The sequence below is a fragment of the Euwallacea fornicatus genome, chromosome 20 (assembly GCF_040115645.1).
Source record: "Euwallacea fornicatus isolate EFF26 chromosome 20, ASM4011564v1, whole genome shotgun sequence".
Taxonomy (NCBI): domain Eukaryota; kingdom Metazoa; phylum Arthropoda; class Insecta; order Coleoptera; family Curculionidae; genus Euwallacea; species Euwallacea fornicatus.
This window is the reverse complement of record NC_089560.1, coordinates 890,339-904,807: the sequence shown is the minus strand read 5'-3', so window position 1 is coordinate 904,807 and position 14,469 is coordinate 890,339. Positions and strand designations below refer to the sequence as shown.

The 14,469-nt window shown below is 33.2% G+C and overlaps 4 protein-coding genes and 1 long non-coding RNA gene across 6 annotated transcripts; 3 read left to right on the top strand and 2 right to left on the bottom strand.

The window, feature by feature from the left end:
• Window positions 1–1,071: 1,071 nt before the first annotated feature.
• LOC136345573 (aldo-keto reductase family 1 member B1-like) lies at window positions 1,072–3,036 on the top strand. 2 transcript variants are annotated; one of them, XM_066294054.1, is made up of 7 exons: window positions 1,072–1,211; window positions 1,618–1,751; window positions 1,820–1,949; window positions 2,000–2,193; window positions 2,247–2,405; window positions 2,459–2,661; window positions 2,719–3,036. In XM_066294054.1, exons 2-7 carry the CDS (start codon window positions 1,680–1,682, stop codon window positions 2,918–2,920), a joined length of 960 nt encoding a protein of 319 aa, XP_066150151.1. In that variant the 5' UTR covers window positions 1,072–1,211; window positions 1,618–1,679; the 3' UTR covers window positions 2,921–3,036. The 2 variants fall into 2 exon arrangements, with proteins under 2 accessions (XP_066150151.1, XP_066150152.1); XM_066294055.1 differs by lacking the exon at window positions 1,072–1,211 and adding an exon at window positions 1,409–1,567.
• Window positions 3,037–3,904: 868 nt separating this feature from the next.
• Window positions 3,905–4,435, top strand: LOC136345578 (uncharacterized). Its single transcript, XR_010733161.1, has 3 exons — window positions 3,905–4,046; window positions 4,096–4,190; window positions 4,299–4,435. It is a non-coding gene; the product is annotated as an uncharacterized lncRNA (long non-coding RNA).
• A 290-nt stretch (window positions 4,436–4,725) lies between these two features.
• Sou (Souji) lies at window positions 4,726–8,135 on the bottom strand. Its single transcript, XM_066294049.1, has 6 exons — window positions 7,892–8,135; window positions 6,964–7,210; window positions 6,599–6,906; window positions 6,272–6,546; window positions 6,035–6,189; window positions 4,726–5,983 (listed from the first exon to the last, which is right to left on the bottom strand). Exons 1-6 carry the CDS (start codon window positions 8,025–8,027, stop codon window positions 5,920–5,922), a joined length of 1,185 nt encoding a protein of 394 aa, XP_066150146.1. The 5' UTR covers window positions 8,028–8,135; the 3' UTR covers window positions 4,726–5,919.
• A 133-nt stretch (window positions 8,136–8,268) lies between these two features.
• Window positions 8,269–10,870, top strand: LOC136345560 (protein-associating with the carboxyl-terminal domain of ezrin-like). The gene is made up of 5 exons (XM_066294011.1): window positions 8,269–8,621; window positions 8,712–9,162; window positions 9,218–9,544; window positions 9,725–9,897; window positions 9,955–10,870. The coding sequence occupies exons 1-5, from the start codon at window positions 8,427–8,429 to the stop codon at window positions 10,693–10,695; spliced, it is 1,887 nt and encodes a 628-aa protein (XP_066150108.1). The 5' UTR covers window positions 8,269–8,426; the 3' UTR covers window positions 10,696–10,870.
• Window positions 10,871–12,855: 1,985 nt separating this feature from the next.
• LOC136345576 (replication termination factor 2) lies at window positions 12,856–14,372 on the bottom strand. The gene has a single exon (XM_066294061.1). It carries the CDS (start codon window positions 14,205–14,207, stop codon window positions 13,275–13,277), a length of 933 nt encoding a protein of 310 aa, XP_066150158.1. The 5' UTR covers window positions 14,208–14,372; the 3' UTR covers window positions 12,856–13,274.
• Between the last annotated feature and the right edge of the window lie 97 nt (window positions 14,373–14,469).

Genomic DNA, 14,469 nt, shown 5'->3' with positions numbered 1-14,469 from the left:
AATTTGATTTCATAGGAGGTTCATATTTCTATCGCCCCTGATAGGAGCTGAATGGAGAAATGGCGCTAGGCCACATTATGGTCATTAAAAAAGTTAATTGCCCATATCGATAATTCGCTCTGTGAGTATTAGAAAAAGGCAAGTAGCAATATTTGCCTGGTGCCAGCAATGGCAAAAGACATATTTTCGTTGTAAGAATGCCACTAAATAGAATATAACTGATTTGCACACATAGCAATACAAATATTTTCTTTACCAGCTTATCGCTAATCCATCTATCAGTATTTATCAGACGCTATAACCTCCACATGAGGCAAATTGTCCAATTATTAATACTGATATGTGGCTAATAAGTCATTTGTTTTTATGGTCCAATTAACATTGTCCGTAAATTTTATGCCAAATTAATAAAAGGACATGATGAAGTCTAACCTACTCAACTTGCCTAAATTGAATTCGATGATAACGATCAAGAGTCATTTATCAAATATTTTTTGTTTGTTTGTAGAAAACGATAAATTAGTAAATACTCCAAAATTTTGAAGAGTAAAGATTTGTGTTTACCATAAAGATTTTCAAGATGTATATTCAAGTATTAATGAGATTAGTGATCATAATATTTAGAAGTGTCCTGTTATCTTTAATGTGAAATAATAAATTACGATATGAGTAATATCTCAATAAATTGATCGGAGGTATACGCGTATACCTTCTTTTATGAATAGATTTTTGAAAGGATGCATCAACATGCCGTCGGTTTCGCAATAAGGTGGTGGTGTCAACTACAAATCACGGGAAGCAGTAGCCTTACAAAGAAATAGACTTCTTCTATGGCACAATGCTCATATTGATTATTTACACAGAGATGGCGCTATAAAAAAATTATAGATTTTTAAATGGGAAAAGATTTACTTACGTTAAACACATATGGATGGCGCCAAATCAAAGTTTATGTTGAAACTATGGAGAGATGCTGAGCTCTTCTGCCACGCAATGCTTAATTTGACCATTCTTACACAGATGGTGCCATAAGAAATTATACAGATTTCTTTATTTTTTTATGATCTCAATTATATTTTGATACACTTTTTAGATATTATTTATTCATATATCTATACTTATAAATAAATTTTCTAGAGAGGATCATTCACTCTATTATGAATTTTATACGTAATTTATTATCAAGGTGTAAGTTGTAAGTTTTCTCTCTGGTAAGAATTACAAGTAAATCATTAATTTATACTCACGCAATTAACTGAACCTAACCTCAAATAACTACGGTACGACGGGAGATTTTAATTTACTAAATGAATTAATACGATAAAAAAAATCTCATATACAAATGCTAAGCCATCACACCTTACAATAGGATCGACCTCAAAAACAGGTTAAAACTCCTATTTTTTTATTATAAAATTACAGGATTAACTGCAATTTGTAAGAAGTCTCCTGAGAGCGTCCTGGAATGCACCATTTCGAATTTATAAAATCCAAAAGTTCTTTTAACATTATAAGAACATCAATACAAATTGGAAACAACTATTAAAAATTCAGCTTTATAATCAAAGTAAAACACCTGAAAATGCAAGTCATCTTATTGATACATAATCCTTGCAGATAAGACCAATAAAAGCGTATTCGGCGAGTTACTATCATATACCTTTCAACATTGGACCAAAATGGTGCTTGCTGCTGAAATTATATTGAGTAACACCAAAAAATGTCCAGCTCTTGGGTTGGGAACGTGGCTTGTGAGTTCGAAAAAGTTTTATAATACTACCATAATTCAATGAATACTAATATAACTTCAATGTTTCAGTCTTCACCTGGACAATGTGCACAAGCAGTTGAATATGCTATCAAAGAAGGATATAGGCTCATTGATGCAGCTTGGTTGTATGGAAATGAAAAAGAGGTGGGTGAAGGAGTTAGAAAAGCCATAGAAGAAGGTATGAATATAGTTTATCAGGTTAAAACCCAACTTAATATTGAATTTAAGGCCTGGTGAAACGGGAAGAACTGTTTATTACCACCAAACTATGGAACACATTCCATGAAAAAGACCAAGTAGTTCCAGCTTTGAAGGAATCACTGAAGAATCTAGGGTTGGACTATGTTGATTTATATCTGATTCACTGGCCAGTGGCTGCACAAAGTGTAAAAGGACCCATTGACATTAATTTGCCATTCAAGGTATCTCTCTTCATCTTAATACTACTCAGAAATTCATTGAAATAATATAACAGAACACTGTAATTGTTGATCATGATTTCTGTGAAACATGGGCTGGTATGGAACAATGTGTCGACTTGAATTTGGCTAAAAGCATAGGATTGTCAAACTTCAATAGCAAACAGATTCTGAGGATTTTGGAAAAAGCCAGAATTAAGCCTGTCATGAACCAGGTATGTAGCCAAGAATTTAATGAAATTTATGAGAAGTTGTTTCCTTGCTCTAGATTGAGGTCACTCCCTTATTGAACCAAAAAAAACTAACGGCGTTTTGCAAAGAAAGGGGTATTGCAATCACTGCATACAGTCCTTTTGCATCCCCTGCAAGGCCCTGGAAGACAACTAATGATCCTGCAATTGATTTTAATGATCCTCAGTTAGTGAAAATTGGCCAGAAGTATGGAAAAAATAGTTCACAAGTTATCCTCAGGTTTGAATTTACTATTACCAGCCAATATGCAAAAACCTATTTTTAACCATTGACTAGATACTTGGTTCAACTAGGTGTAATTCCAATTCCAAAATCGGAAAATCCAGCTAGAATCAAACAAAATATTGATATCTTTGATTTTAAGCTGACTCCTGAGGAAATGGAGATTTTGGATAGTTACAATCAAGATTTTAGAGCCATCGGTGCAGAAGATTTGGAAGAAAGTAACGATTTTCCGTTCAGGGGTGTCGAGTTTTAAATACACATTTGTTTATCGTATTTATTACTAACCGGGTATGACTACGTATTGTGAGATAGTTTGATGGGACAACCACAATATGGAAATGCAATAAATTATATTATTTTAAAAATGAATTGATTCGATTTATTTCGGAACTCTATTCCACTACGTACGAGATCATGCTGTAGTATTAAATTTCCAGTATACAAGTTATTCAAATGTATTTTGGCTCCTACCTATCTTGACATTTTGGTATCTTACCGAAACATAGATCACTTTGCGCCACTCCTATTAGCAATTTTGTCTTGTTACTTAATCGCGCTTCAAAGCAATTCGAGTGGAAGGAGATGCAGAAAATCAAAAGTCATGTCCGGTGATAATATAAATTTTCACATAAACAGGGTGTAACTAAAACAAGTTACTTTTCTCTACAAAATTCAATCTGAAGACACACCGGGGCGAAAAAAGCCATGCTTTTCATATATCTTTTTAGATTCTTATTCTAAATCACACTTTCTGGAACTTATAAGCCTTGAAGTAATACACCAGGAATCTAGGCTGTTGGAATGGGAATAGAAAGTTGAATATACTGATATGCGTCCATCAACACTCTTCGTACATAAAAAATGCTAAACTTTTATACACCTATAATACTTCGATATAAGGTCGCTATGTATTTTCCTTGACATTTCGATAACTTTTCTCATGAAAAACATTAAAACATTAGCGAATTTTGATCAAAATACCGAAAATAATTCTTTGTTATTCTAACGATAATAAACCGGGTTAAAGATTAACAAATAATTCAAATGGTTCACAAACAACTGATTCGTCAATTACAACTGAATAAGTGCGTCTGACCAGATAAACTTTACCCTAGTGATACTATTCGAAAATGAAGAACTCGATCGTTCTAATTGTATTCGTCTTAAATTTGGGCTGTTTGTGCCTGGCCGAATACAATAATTACTACGGTACAACGTCAAATCGACGATCAAACATTTACTCTCCGACTGATTCCAGAAATAATTTAGAATGGTCCGACTACACTTTTAGCATTGACCAAGGAAACTGTATTGGTAATAAGTTGGTTGATGAAGATGTCAGAAAAGAAGCAGATCCATACACAAACAAAAAAACCATGGTAAGTATGGAAATGAAATATTATCTAGAAAATCATGTTTTTCTCTTAGTCTGGCGGAGCAGTCTGTGAAGCTGTAGTAAAAAACATAAAATACGGCTCCTATGATTAACGTGTGAAAAACACATACTACACTTTTATACGAGGGTAAAAAATATATATAATATATACGCGCTCACAACTCTTGCATTAATTTGCAATCCATGTTAATTTATAGGTACAATACGTACTAAATTAATTTAAAACTGTTTTCAGTATACTTGGAATGGCAATAACATGTACCAAATTACGTGTATACGAGTTCAAAACCTTATGCCCAAAGACAAAAATGCAGCTGATACGAGAATCAGTGAGGGGGGTATCGGAAAAACCAGTGTGAGGATTGAAATGCGAGGCCAAAATTCGCAGATGATAAACTATCACATAGAAATCTGGGGACAGCAGATCGCAACACAGTCTAATGTTGCTTTCATGACTCGAATGCCCAATGATGTATTGTATTTAAATGGCAAGAAGTATTGTGAATGCCATTGATAGAATTAACTAGTTTATTATAACGATTTTATTTATTGTGTTTCAATAAGATATTGCATATTGTTTGTTGCTAATAAGAACCAGTGACTTAAGTAACAAATCTGCTTTTAACCAGGTAGCTTCAAGGGTCGCGCAGTAAAATACTTCATAGAAACATACGATTTTATATTTTAAATCATCTTTAGAAATATGGATATCTTAAAAAATATTTTTAGTTTTTTTTTTAATTTTCGGTACATATTTATTTCAAGCACGGCTCTAATTTGATATTAAATTAGCCGATATATCTATTGCTATTACTTATTGAAGCAAAAATGGCTATCTAAATGTAATGAGTGCTCATATTAGTAGAAAACAACGACTTAAAACGACTGTTACCCACAAAAATGAGGTTTGTTTGCTCAGGCTTACGGAGATCACTTTTGAAACTTTATATAAGGGACGTCACGGCAAAATGTACTTATTAATGCGTGAATCTATTAAAAACGAGCCTGGACCAACAACCCACTGGACAAAATATCCGATATTCCTTCCACTAACTGGCGCCAAATTTCTGTTCATTAATATAATGAACAATACTTCAATTATTTCATCTTTCTAGCGTCACTAGATATACAGGGGTTGTCGCTTCAATTAGTAGACTATTTGAAAAGCCAGACAACTTAAATAATTTTTCAAAGAAGTGCGACTTTTAGGCCTAATTATTGAATAATGGTTTTAAGACATTTCACCTAAACTTGATCTTCATAAATTTTGACATGCATAAGAAATGCTTTACCGTCACAACATCAATCTAACATAAATAAATTCCATATAGGTTTTCGGAATATACAAGGAAAGTGTTTGACAGAACTAAGCTTAAACCATAATTTAACAATTCTGTCTACAAACCTCTCTTCCTGATTGAAACCTCTAAAAAACAAAACAATATTTTATTAATTATCCCTGCAGATGCAAGGTTGTCGAAAATATGTCTTCTTTTAGGCAAACTGTTGCAAGCCACTCCTGACTGAGATACATAGTGTTTCAAAACTTTTGATGCCTAACTTCCTATATTTGTCCCAGTACGAGTTTCTTTCCCGACAATTTGCATAAACTTTTTTCTAAAAACCGAAGATTTACGTTTTTTTTTAAATCTACAAAAAAAAAATGCGTTAAGCACCCTCTATAATTAGTAACATCGCCTTAATAGGATTAAGGAAAAAATCTCCAACAAAATGGCAGTCAAAGAAAATTGTCATAAGACCCAAATTTGTGACAAACCCTTTTGACGACGATATTTTACGATTAATCTCAAAATGGCTAATTGACTTATTTCTCCAAACACCATTCCCAGAGCGATCTAAAAATAAATTTGCCTAGCGTCTTGTGGAGATTGTTCCATCGGACAGTAGGGACATTTCAGTCTAAAACAACATCATTTTCACACACTTCTCCAAGATTAAAATGAAACATACTTATTTCCACTTGCCAGTTTTTGCAAGGCGTCCTTCGATATTACGTGACCACAAATCAGTCTCATGGGAGGATTGTTTTTCGTCGATTGCTGCCTTAATATGGGGCAAGCGAACATCGAGTGGTACCTGCTGTCTGAGCCTAAGTCGATTTCAATCTAAATTATTACATAATATTAGTTATATTTTGTTCAAAAATTTAAGTTCAAATTTCCACCAAAAAAGACAACTTTTACTAACCGGAAGTTCTTCAGTTCCCTTCCATATTTGACTGACCTGCCTCTGCATCATAACTTGCTTTATATTGAGCAGAGCAGGAATTGCCTGACATCCTGCATTAATACAAGTAATCAACGGACTATTAACACACACTCCCAGCATCTGACACGCGTCCTTGATGAACATCTCATAAATTTCTAACCACATTTCACTATCTGTGGTGAAGTACGAACTATAGGGAGAATGGCTTATGCCATTGGGTACGTAGAGTAGCATCCCCATTAAAGTCTGAATATCTATAAAAGCAAATAAATAGATAAAGGTTCTGTTACATTAGCAAAACCACACCTTTTTCATGTTTATGAACAAAGTTTCTAAAATGATTTCTTGCATATGCAATTGCATCTGCTTGATGAATAGGTCCTTTTCTTAAAAGTTCTATATACTTTAATCTATGGATCATAAACTCCAGAGGGGAATTTTGTGCTTCTAAAGCATCATGAAGGGCAGTAGCCCATGCTATCAAGGGCTCCAAATTTCTATTATTTAAGCTTTCACAAATATGGTGAATCTGAGTGAAAGGCTCTTTATCATAACATTCTACTGAAACCTGGGCCTCTTCAACTAAAGTATCAGCAACGTCATGCATTCCTTGCCTATAATTCATTAGCCATAAAATTCACTTTGAATGTTTTATAGTTGGTGAAACTAACCTGTAGTAATGATTACAAATGACCTTATTTATAATATTAACTTTTTCTGGATCATTGAATACACTGTCTCTGCTGCAAGCTCCAAAATCTTGGGTGAAATTACGGTCAATTGATTTTCCTACTTTGGATACAGAACTGTGTAGATCTCTGTGCTCTTGTGTAAGGCATGACGTTACATCTTTTATTTTCGTCATTGTTTGTTTAAGTAACTCTTGCTGGACACTTGTCAAAATGTGGTCTTCAGGAGCTAAAGTTAAGGAAAAAAATAAACAACTTTTTTTTTAGGTAGATATCTAACTAAAGAAACTGACACTGAAATAATTTTTCTTAAACACAATATATTAGACTAATATATTTAGTTTAAATATATTTAAATTATGGGTTCTGTTGGGACCCCTTGTGTTCTTTTCAATTGGTTGAGGAAATTATTACAAACAGTAAGTAGTAAATCTGGTTACCCTGTACTATAGATTTTAATATGCAAACTGCTATTAAAAATTCTTAATCTTTTCAGATTCCTCTTCATTATTAAAGAATCACCTACTACAATAATTGCACTCAAGTTCTTGACATCCTGTTTTCCTTGTTAAAACCTAATTTGAACTCAAATGTAATACATTCCAAGATAAATTTCTTTAACACCATATTATTATAGTGAAATTTTTCAGCTACAACTTGCTGAAAATTATTAGGCTATCACCGTCGTTATCAGACGCTTTAGCTGGCCATTGACCTACTAGTCGAAACAATCAACACCAGACAAATTTTCCTAATTGAGACCTGTACTTAGTTTTGCTCCATTGAATTGGAGCATGAATTATAGACAGTAATTTCATTAACCCGGATACAAAGCAAATGTTGATACTTGGTTCCGAGATTACGCAGAAAGTTTTAAAATAGACTAACTTTTAACAAAGAAAGGACGTACCATTTTGCAACTCCTGTTTCAGGCTGCTTATTTGATCCACCAGGTCCGAGAGGACCCGTTTACCATGTTCGTTAATTCCTGTGAATTTGGCAATCACTTTTTCCACGTCTTTTTCCACTGCCAAACACGCTTCCATGTTTATTTTCTTTTTTAAAATTTAAAGTTTTGTATTTGTTTTAGACAAATCATTTCGCTTCGTTTTCTTTAACAGGTGACCAGTTTTCACAGAGCCAGATGAATTTGGTGTGTGACATTGACATTGACGCAATAGAGAGAGAAGAATGTTGAAAGCCGATTGAAAGTGCATACAGAACTAGTTTTAAAAGTCCCTACTATCGTCTCGTCTAAATTATTTGACTTTAAAAGACCGCCGTTCGGTATTTTTGGGGCTGAGTTTACATTTTGCGCGAATTTTAAAGACCCGTCCTAAGGTTTTTTATAATTAAATGCACGGTAAAATTACAATTTATCTTCCTTTGAAAAAAGTTTTTCAATTTCTTCAATCATGTTAAAAGAGTAGTTTTCATTTCTAAATATGGGGAATGAACAGTCGCAAATACCGGGGATAGAAATCGAACAAAAGGCTATCGAAGTATCTGATTTCTGGGCTCAACATAATGCCACTGTGAACAATTTGCAGAACGGGTCAAAACTATCGATATTTGTAGGAGATATCTTCTTAAATGAGCCCTTCTGGGTGCCTCAAACCCCTTTAGAAAGGTTCAATAAGGTATTCCTCATCACTAACTATTAAACTAGTACATTAATCCTGATGTAAATCATTATGATACAGCTAAGGGATTCTACTTACTTCTTTTAGAATCTGATGCTTTACCGTCACCCAAGCATCATTCGTTATATCTCATCATGGCAAAAGGCCAACAAGTTTTTGCTGGCTGTCGAGGAAGTAACCCCTTTATCGCATTTATTAACTCACATGACAACAATTGAAGTTTGCCTCGGCTTATACTCTATCCTGAAAGCATTAATTTTCTTGCATGAAAAAGCTGATGCTTCACATAATAATGTTTGCTTGGCTTCGATTTTTGTTACCAAGGAAGGAACTTGGAAACTTGGAGGATTGGAATACCTTTGTCGTTACAAGAACTTAACGGCCGAGTATCTGCAAAAATCCAGATCTCATAGATATAGCAAAGCAATAGACAGCAATGAGGATATGCATGTGCAGAATAATGTGGGCAGAAAGGATTTTGTAGATACATTTGCCTTTTGCATATTTGCCATTGAAGTTTTGAAAGGCAAAAATAGTGGTATGTTGATTCAGGTATTTTAGGACAAAAGAGAACTTAAAAGCCATGTTTATAGACATGGATATTTTAAATACATTTAAGGAGTTGTGTACTAAAGTAGTGCAAGAACCAAATGTGTTGCTTCGACCCAAATTAATCTCTCTACTAGAACATGAGCTTTTTAAACATAAATTTATTTTTATTCATTCTTATCTGATTGAATTACCCTTGAAAGCTGACAGAGATAAAACAGAATTTTTTACGAATTTGAAACATGAACTCGAGGAACTGGACGAACAAGTTGTGGCCAGTCAATTGGGTCGCCTTTTAGTCTCTAGAATGGTGCTTCTAAATAAGACAGCAAGAAATTGTTTATTGCCATACATTTTAATTCCAAAAAATGGTAAGTATTATCATTGATGTTATGGGGAAAAGTGTAATATTTGAAGAGAATGCTAAAATCATTATTCTGGAGAAAAATTAGGTTGTAAAGCTCTCATTTTTCAACTTGAAAAATTTAATATTTGATATTCAAATACCTTCATATTACACAGTGTAAAAAAAAAATCTTCTCTTGTTTTAGGCGAAAACAATGCTTTGTTTTCTGACCAGATTTTTAGAAAATACATAGCACCTCAGCTTTTAAACATATTTTGTGTCAGAGATGCCCAAATTAGACTTCTGCTTCTAGAATACTTTTGTCACTTTATAGATTGTTTTACCAAAGAAGAACTACAACTACATATTTTGCCCGAAGTATGTAAATTTTTTTATTTTTTTATAACAATCTCGATACTTAAACTTATTTTTTAGCTCTTGGTTGGAATTAAAGACACAAATAATGAACTAGTAGCAGTCACTTTGCATACATTAGCAGACTTAGTGCCAATTCTCGGTGCTGATGTAGTGATTGGTGGCAAGCGTGCAAAATTATTCAATGACGGCCGCCCAAAACATCATACTTCTTCCCGCAAACCATCTAAAAATCCTCAAAAATTAAATTCTATGGTTGAACAAAATCGTCCAATCATCGGGCCTGAGTCAAGCGCAGCAAGCTCGAGTGTTGAATTAAATACGAGTCCTCATGATCTTCCAGAACGACCCAGACCTGATGGTGAAGAAGGGGAAACGTCTACAGAGGAAATTGAACAATCGGCAGAAGAGGATGTTGATATTTGGGATGATTGGGGTAATGAAAATGTGGAGGGAATTAGCGAAGTGACACTAATAGATGACAATACTGACACTCACTATTTGCATGTAAACGACACGGAGGAAGTTAGATTGTCGGAAGAACATTCAAATAAAATAACGAATGGCAGTAAAACGAAGAAGATAATAGACATTACCGAATTGGATATTAAAAATCAAACTAAAATGGAATTAGAACAGAATGAAATTGATTTTTTTGAGGATATGGAACCGGTGATACGGGCGAGTAATAAGTTTGTAATCGGTGCTACAATAGAAAAAAGCGGTGATTTAGTTAGCAGCAAACTCTCAGTTAATACAGAAGATGTAAGTGAAGAAGGCTGGGGAGATGATTGGGATTAATAGCAAATTTTACTTTACTATATAAAATGTTATATTTTAAATTTGAGAACTCAGTTTTGTACTTTATTATATACTTGTTTGGATTACGGGTGCTCCAACGAATTTTTTGCATTGCCTCGTATATATCTTTTGTTGTTGTAAAGTTTTTCAATACATTAATGATTATTTACATGTTTGCAGGCATTTTGATTTCTGAAGTAGTTGTTAATGAGAAAAAGTATATAAATAACAAAATATCCGTTTCGGCCTTAGATATCCAGGGTCATTATTTTCTATTAAAAAACAGTAGATAAAGTTTGCACTTCAGCTACTGTGGATTTAAATGCGTGGGGAGGCCTTCCAAATTTTAAAGAGAATGATGTCGGCACCTTTGAATAAATATATGAAAAGAAATACATGGTTTCTTATAATTATACAAATTAACGGAAACTGCTTCTAACTTTATTTTTATTTGAACGGTGGCAGGTAAAATCATGTACCTAATTACGCAGTATTATTCACGTTATAAAGCAGGAGACAACCAAAATGTAAAGTTTCAAAAAGTTTTGCTTTTTGGCTACATAGGGATCTATTCTGCTTACTTTTTGAGATTATTTTCGTGTTATACAGGATGTTTCAAAAGCCCTGAAAGTATTGAAGTCATGGTTTTTTTAAATCAAATCTGTATATTGTATTTTTGGATTATGTGGTAAAAAAATAACTGTGTGTTTAAATAAGATTTAAAATACCTCAAACTAAAGTTTTTTCAATAATTTGAGTTTTATCAAAATTGAATGTAATTTACATGTTTTAAATACAGTGCAATTCGCTTGATACGAACACTCAAGGCACAGGCAAATTTGCTCTCTATAAACGATCGCTCGTTGTTATCGGATCCATTGTATTTCTAATACACTCAACGTGACAATAAATTGGACATTATAACCGTGGTCTTGTATTAACCGAGTTCTATTGTACTTAAGAAGTATTTAAAACAAAAATTGTAACAGCAATTTACAGTGTAGCGATACAGTGGATCATATTTTATATCTCGATCATAAAAAACTTGTTCTACAGGGCATCTAAAAATTAAAACTCATCAAATAAGAACTTTAAGTAGCTACAACTTGATTAATTTAATTATAATACCATGTTTTTTAACTCAGCAGGAAATGTAATTATTCGTTACCTATTGAATCGTATTAAGATACTCATAGCTAAGTCTTTGCGGTTTTACACAATATGCTAAATAATTGCTCTTTAAGCCATTTGATGTTTATTAATTAAAAGTTGCAATGTATCTAGTTCTTTACGATATTTAAAAATGTCAAATAATACATTTAATCTTAGTTTAGTCTGCTGTAATGTATGCTTATGCGACCCTTATGTTGTTTACCATTTTTTAGCCGTGTGTTTGGCATGGCCAGATTTCAGTATCCATTATTTTCAAAAACGTGTGGTTTTGTATAATAGAGCTTTCACCCCCTTTTCATTGTAAGAAGTTATAGTTAAGTACAACCTCATGTCGCTAAATTGGTATAACTGCAACATACCAATAAAGAACCCATCAAGTTATTAAATTAAATGTTGCCTCCGACAACTCCACACGATATGAAAACACATATATAATCAATGCGCTTGAAAATGTTACCCCACAAATATCTCGAGTTAACAGTAATAAAAAAAAAGAATTTATAATGTCGGGAAATGAACTGTGGACATTTCGAACATCTGTTATAAATATTTTGCTTTAGTTTTATGTTATAGTTGTGATTTAGAACTCTTAATTTAAAAAAATATTTTTTTTAGCGCATTCTGTGAGAACATGAAAACTTAGCTATGAACAACCTATTACCGTTCGATAGGTAACTAAGAACTACATTTCTTGGTAAATTACAAAATATGGCGTTGTATTTGAATTAATTAAATTATAGCCACTTAAAGTTCTTATTTGATTATTTTTAATTTTTGCACCCTATGTACAAAATGGCAAGTTTATTATGATTAGATATATAAAATATGATCTATTATTACAATTCACTGTCAATTACGTTAAAATTCAAATTATTTAAAGAACCTTACATTTTAGGTATTCTAAATTTTATTAAAACTGGCACTTATTTTGATTGGAGAATTCAAAAATACAACGTTATATAAAGGGTTCCATTAAAAAAACATAGCTTTAATACTTTTACAGATTTCGCAACATCTTGTATAATATGAAAATAATTTTATAAAGTAACTATAATAGACCTTAATATAGATCAAAAGTAAACTTTTTGAAAGCCTCATATTTTGACCACAATATTCCATTTCATATAGCAAGAAAAACCTTGTATAATGTTAATAACTATAAAAAACTAATAATTGCAAAATCATAAAAATGGGTTTATTATTGAAATAAATATTTTATTTTATTACTGGGTGCCTAAAAAATGTGTCACCATATTTAAACAAAATAAGTCATGTCTAGCATATCTAGTAGGACAAACAAAAAAGAACAATACAAAACACCCTAGAGAATAATATAATGAAAATTATAATAACACAAATATTTACAAAAATTTGTTTGGAAGAAAATGTCAATGTAGAATTCCTGCTTAATTATAAAATGGATTATAGGTGATCCAATGGGCTCTGCCTTGCTCCTGCTCGGACTTGTGAGATGTAAATAATGACTTATAGACATCGGTAGCTTTTTTATCTTTGGCAATGCTGTAAGCTGCAGCCATTTTCTTCAGTTCTTCAGGTTTGGTTACTTTCCCTGATGCAATGACATTGCCAATTTTTGATAAAGAACTTGATGGACCTACAAGAGTTTTAGCTCTTTTAGCTGTTTCTTCACAGCTTGATCCTGAACGTTTACTTCCTTTTATATTAATTTCCTCAGGCAGGGACTCAGTAGGAACTCCACTTGAACTGTTTGGTGTTGAAGGTTCAACTTTAACTTTCTTTTTATCTTTCTTGTTTTGTGCTTGACGTACATACATTCTTGACTTCATCAATGTCACATCTTCCTCAGTTGAACCATTCAAGATGACCACATCATTATCTTCAAAAGGTTTGGTGCATTTGTGGCAATTTTTGGTGGCAATCTCTTTGTATGCTCTCTCAGAGAACACACAACCACAGCTCCAAAGAGCAACAAACCTGAACTTGCCATTCATTTCGAGCCCCAATACCGGACAAATATAGGGAAAGCCTCGATGATCAACAGCTCCTCCTTTTTTGTCTTCTTGGCTTTTGTACTCAGGATTTTTGGTGAGTTTTAAGTTTTTGACATCTTTGAGACTCTTGATGTGTTGGAACTGGGTTGGCAATGTACTTCGGTCCAGTAAAGTTTCAATCAGTGACATTTTGTTGTATAGTTTACCCAAGTGACACATTACGATGGGTTCTTGCAGGAGTTCTTGAGTTATGGCACAACACTTCCACAAGGCTGCTTGCTCAGCATCTTTGTCCTTTTGTTCTGGCCTCTTTTTAACTCTGACAAGTTCATCACGACGAGGAATAGTACCACCGTCACAACCCATGACGACAATAAAAATAGTTTTTACTTGTAAAAGAATGGGTAAATTCTTAAGAAAAATTTAAAATGAACGTATAAACTAACAATACAGCAGGCAAGGAACGAATGAATAACGCTAACAATGCGTCATGCAAGTAAAGTCTAAAGTGATAATCAGCTGACGGCCTACCATGCTGTCAATATTCGAATGCCTTGAATCTAAAATGGCAACAGTGCACCGTCTTTTGATAAAAATTGGTGAAGAACATGATGTACACTACAGGTTT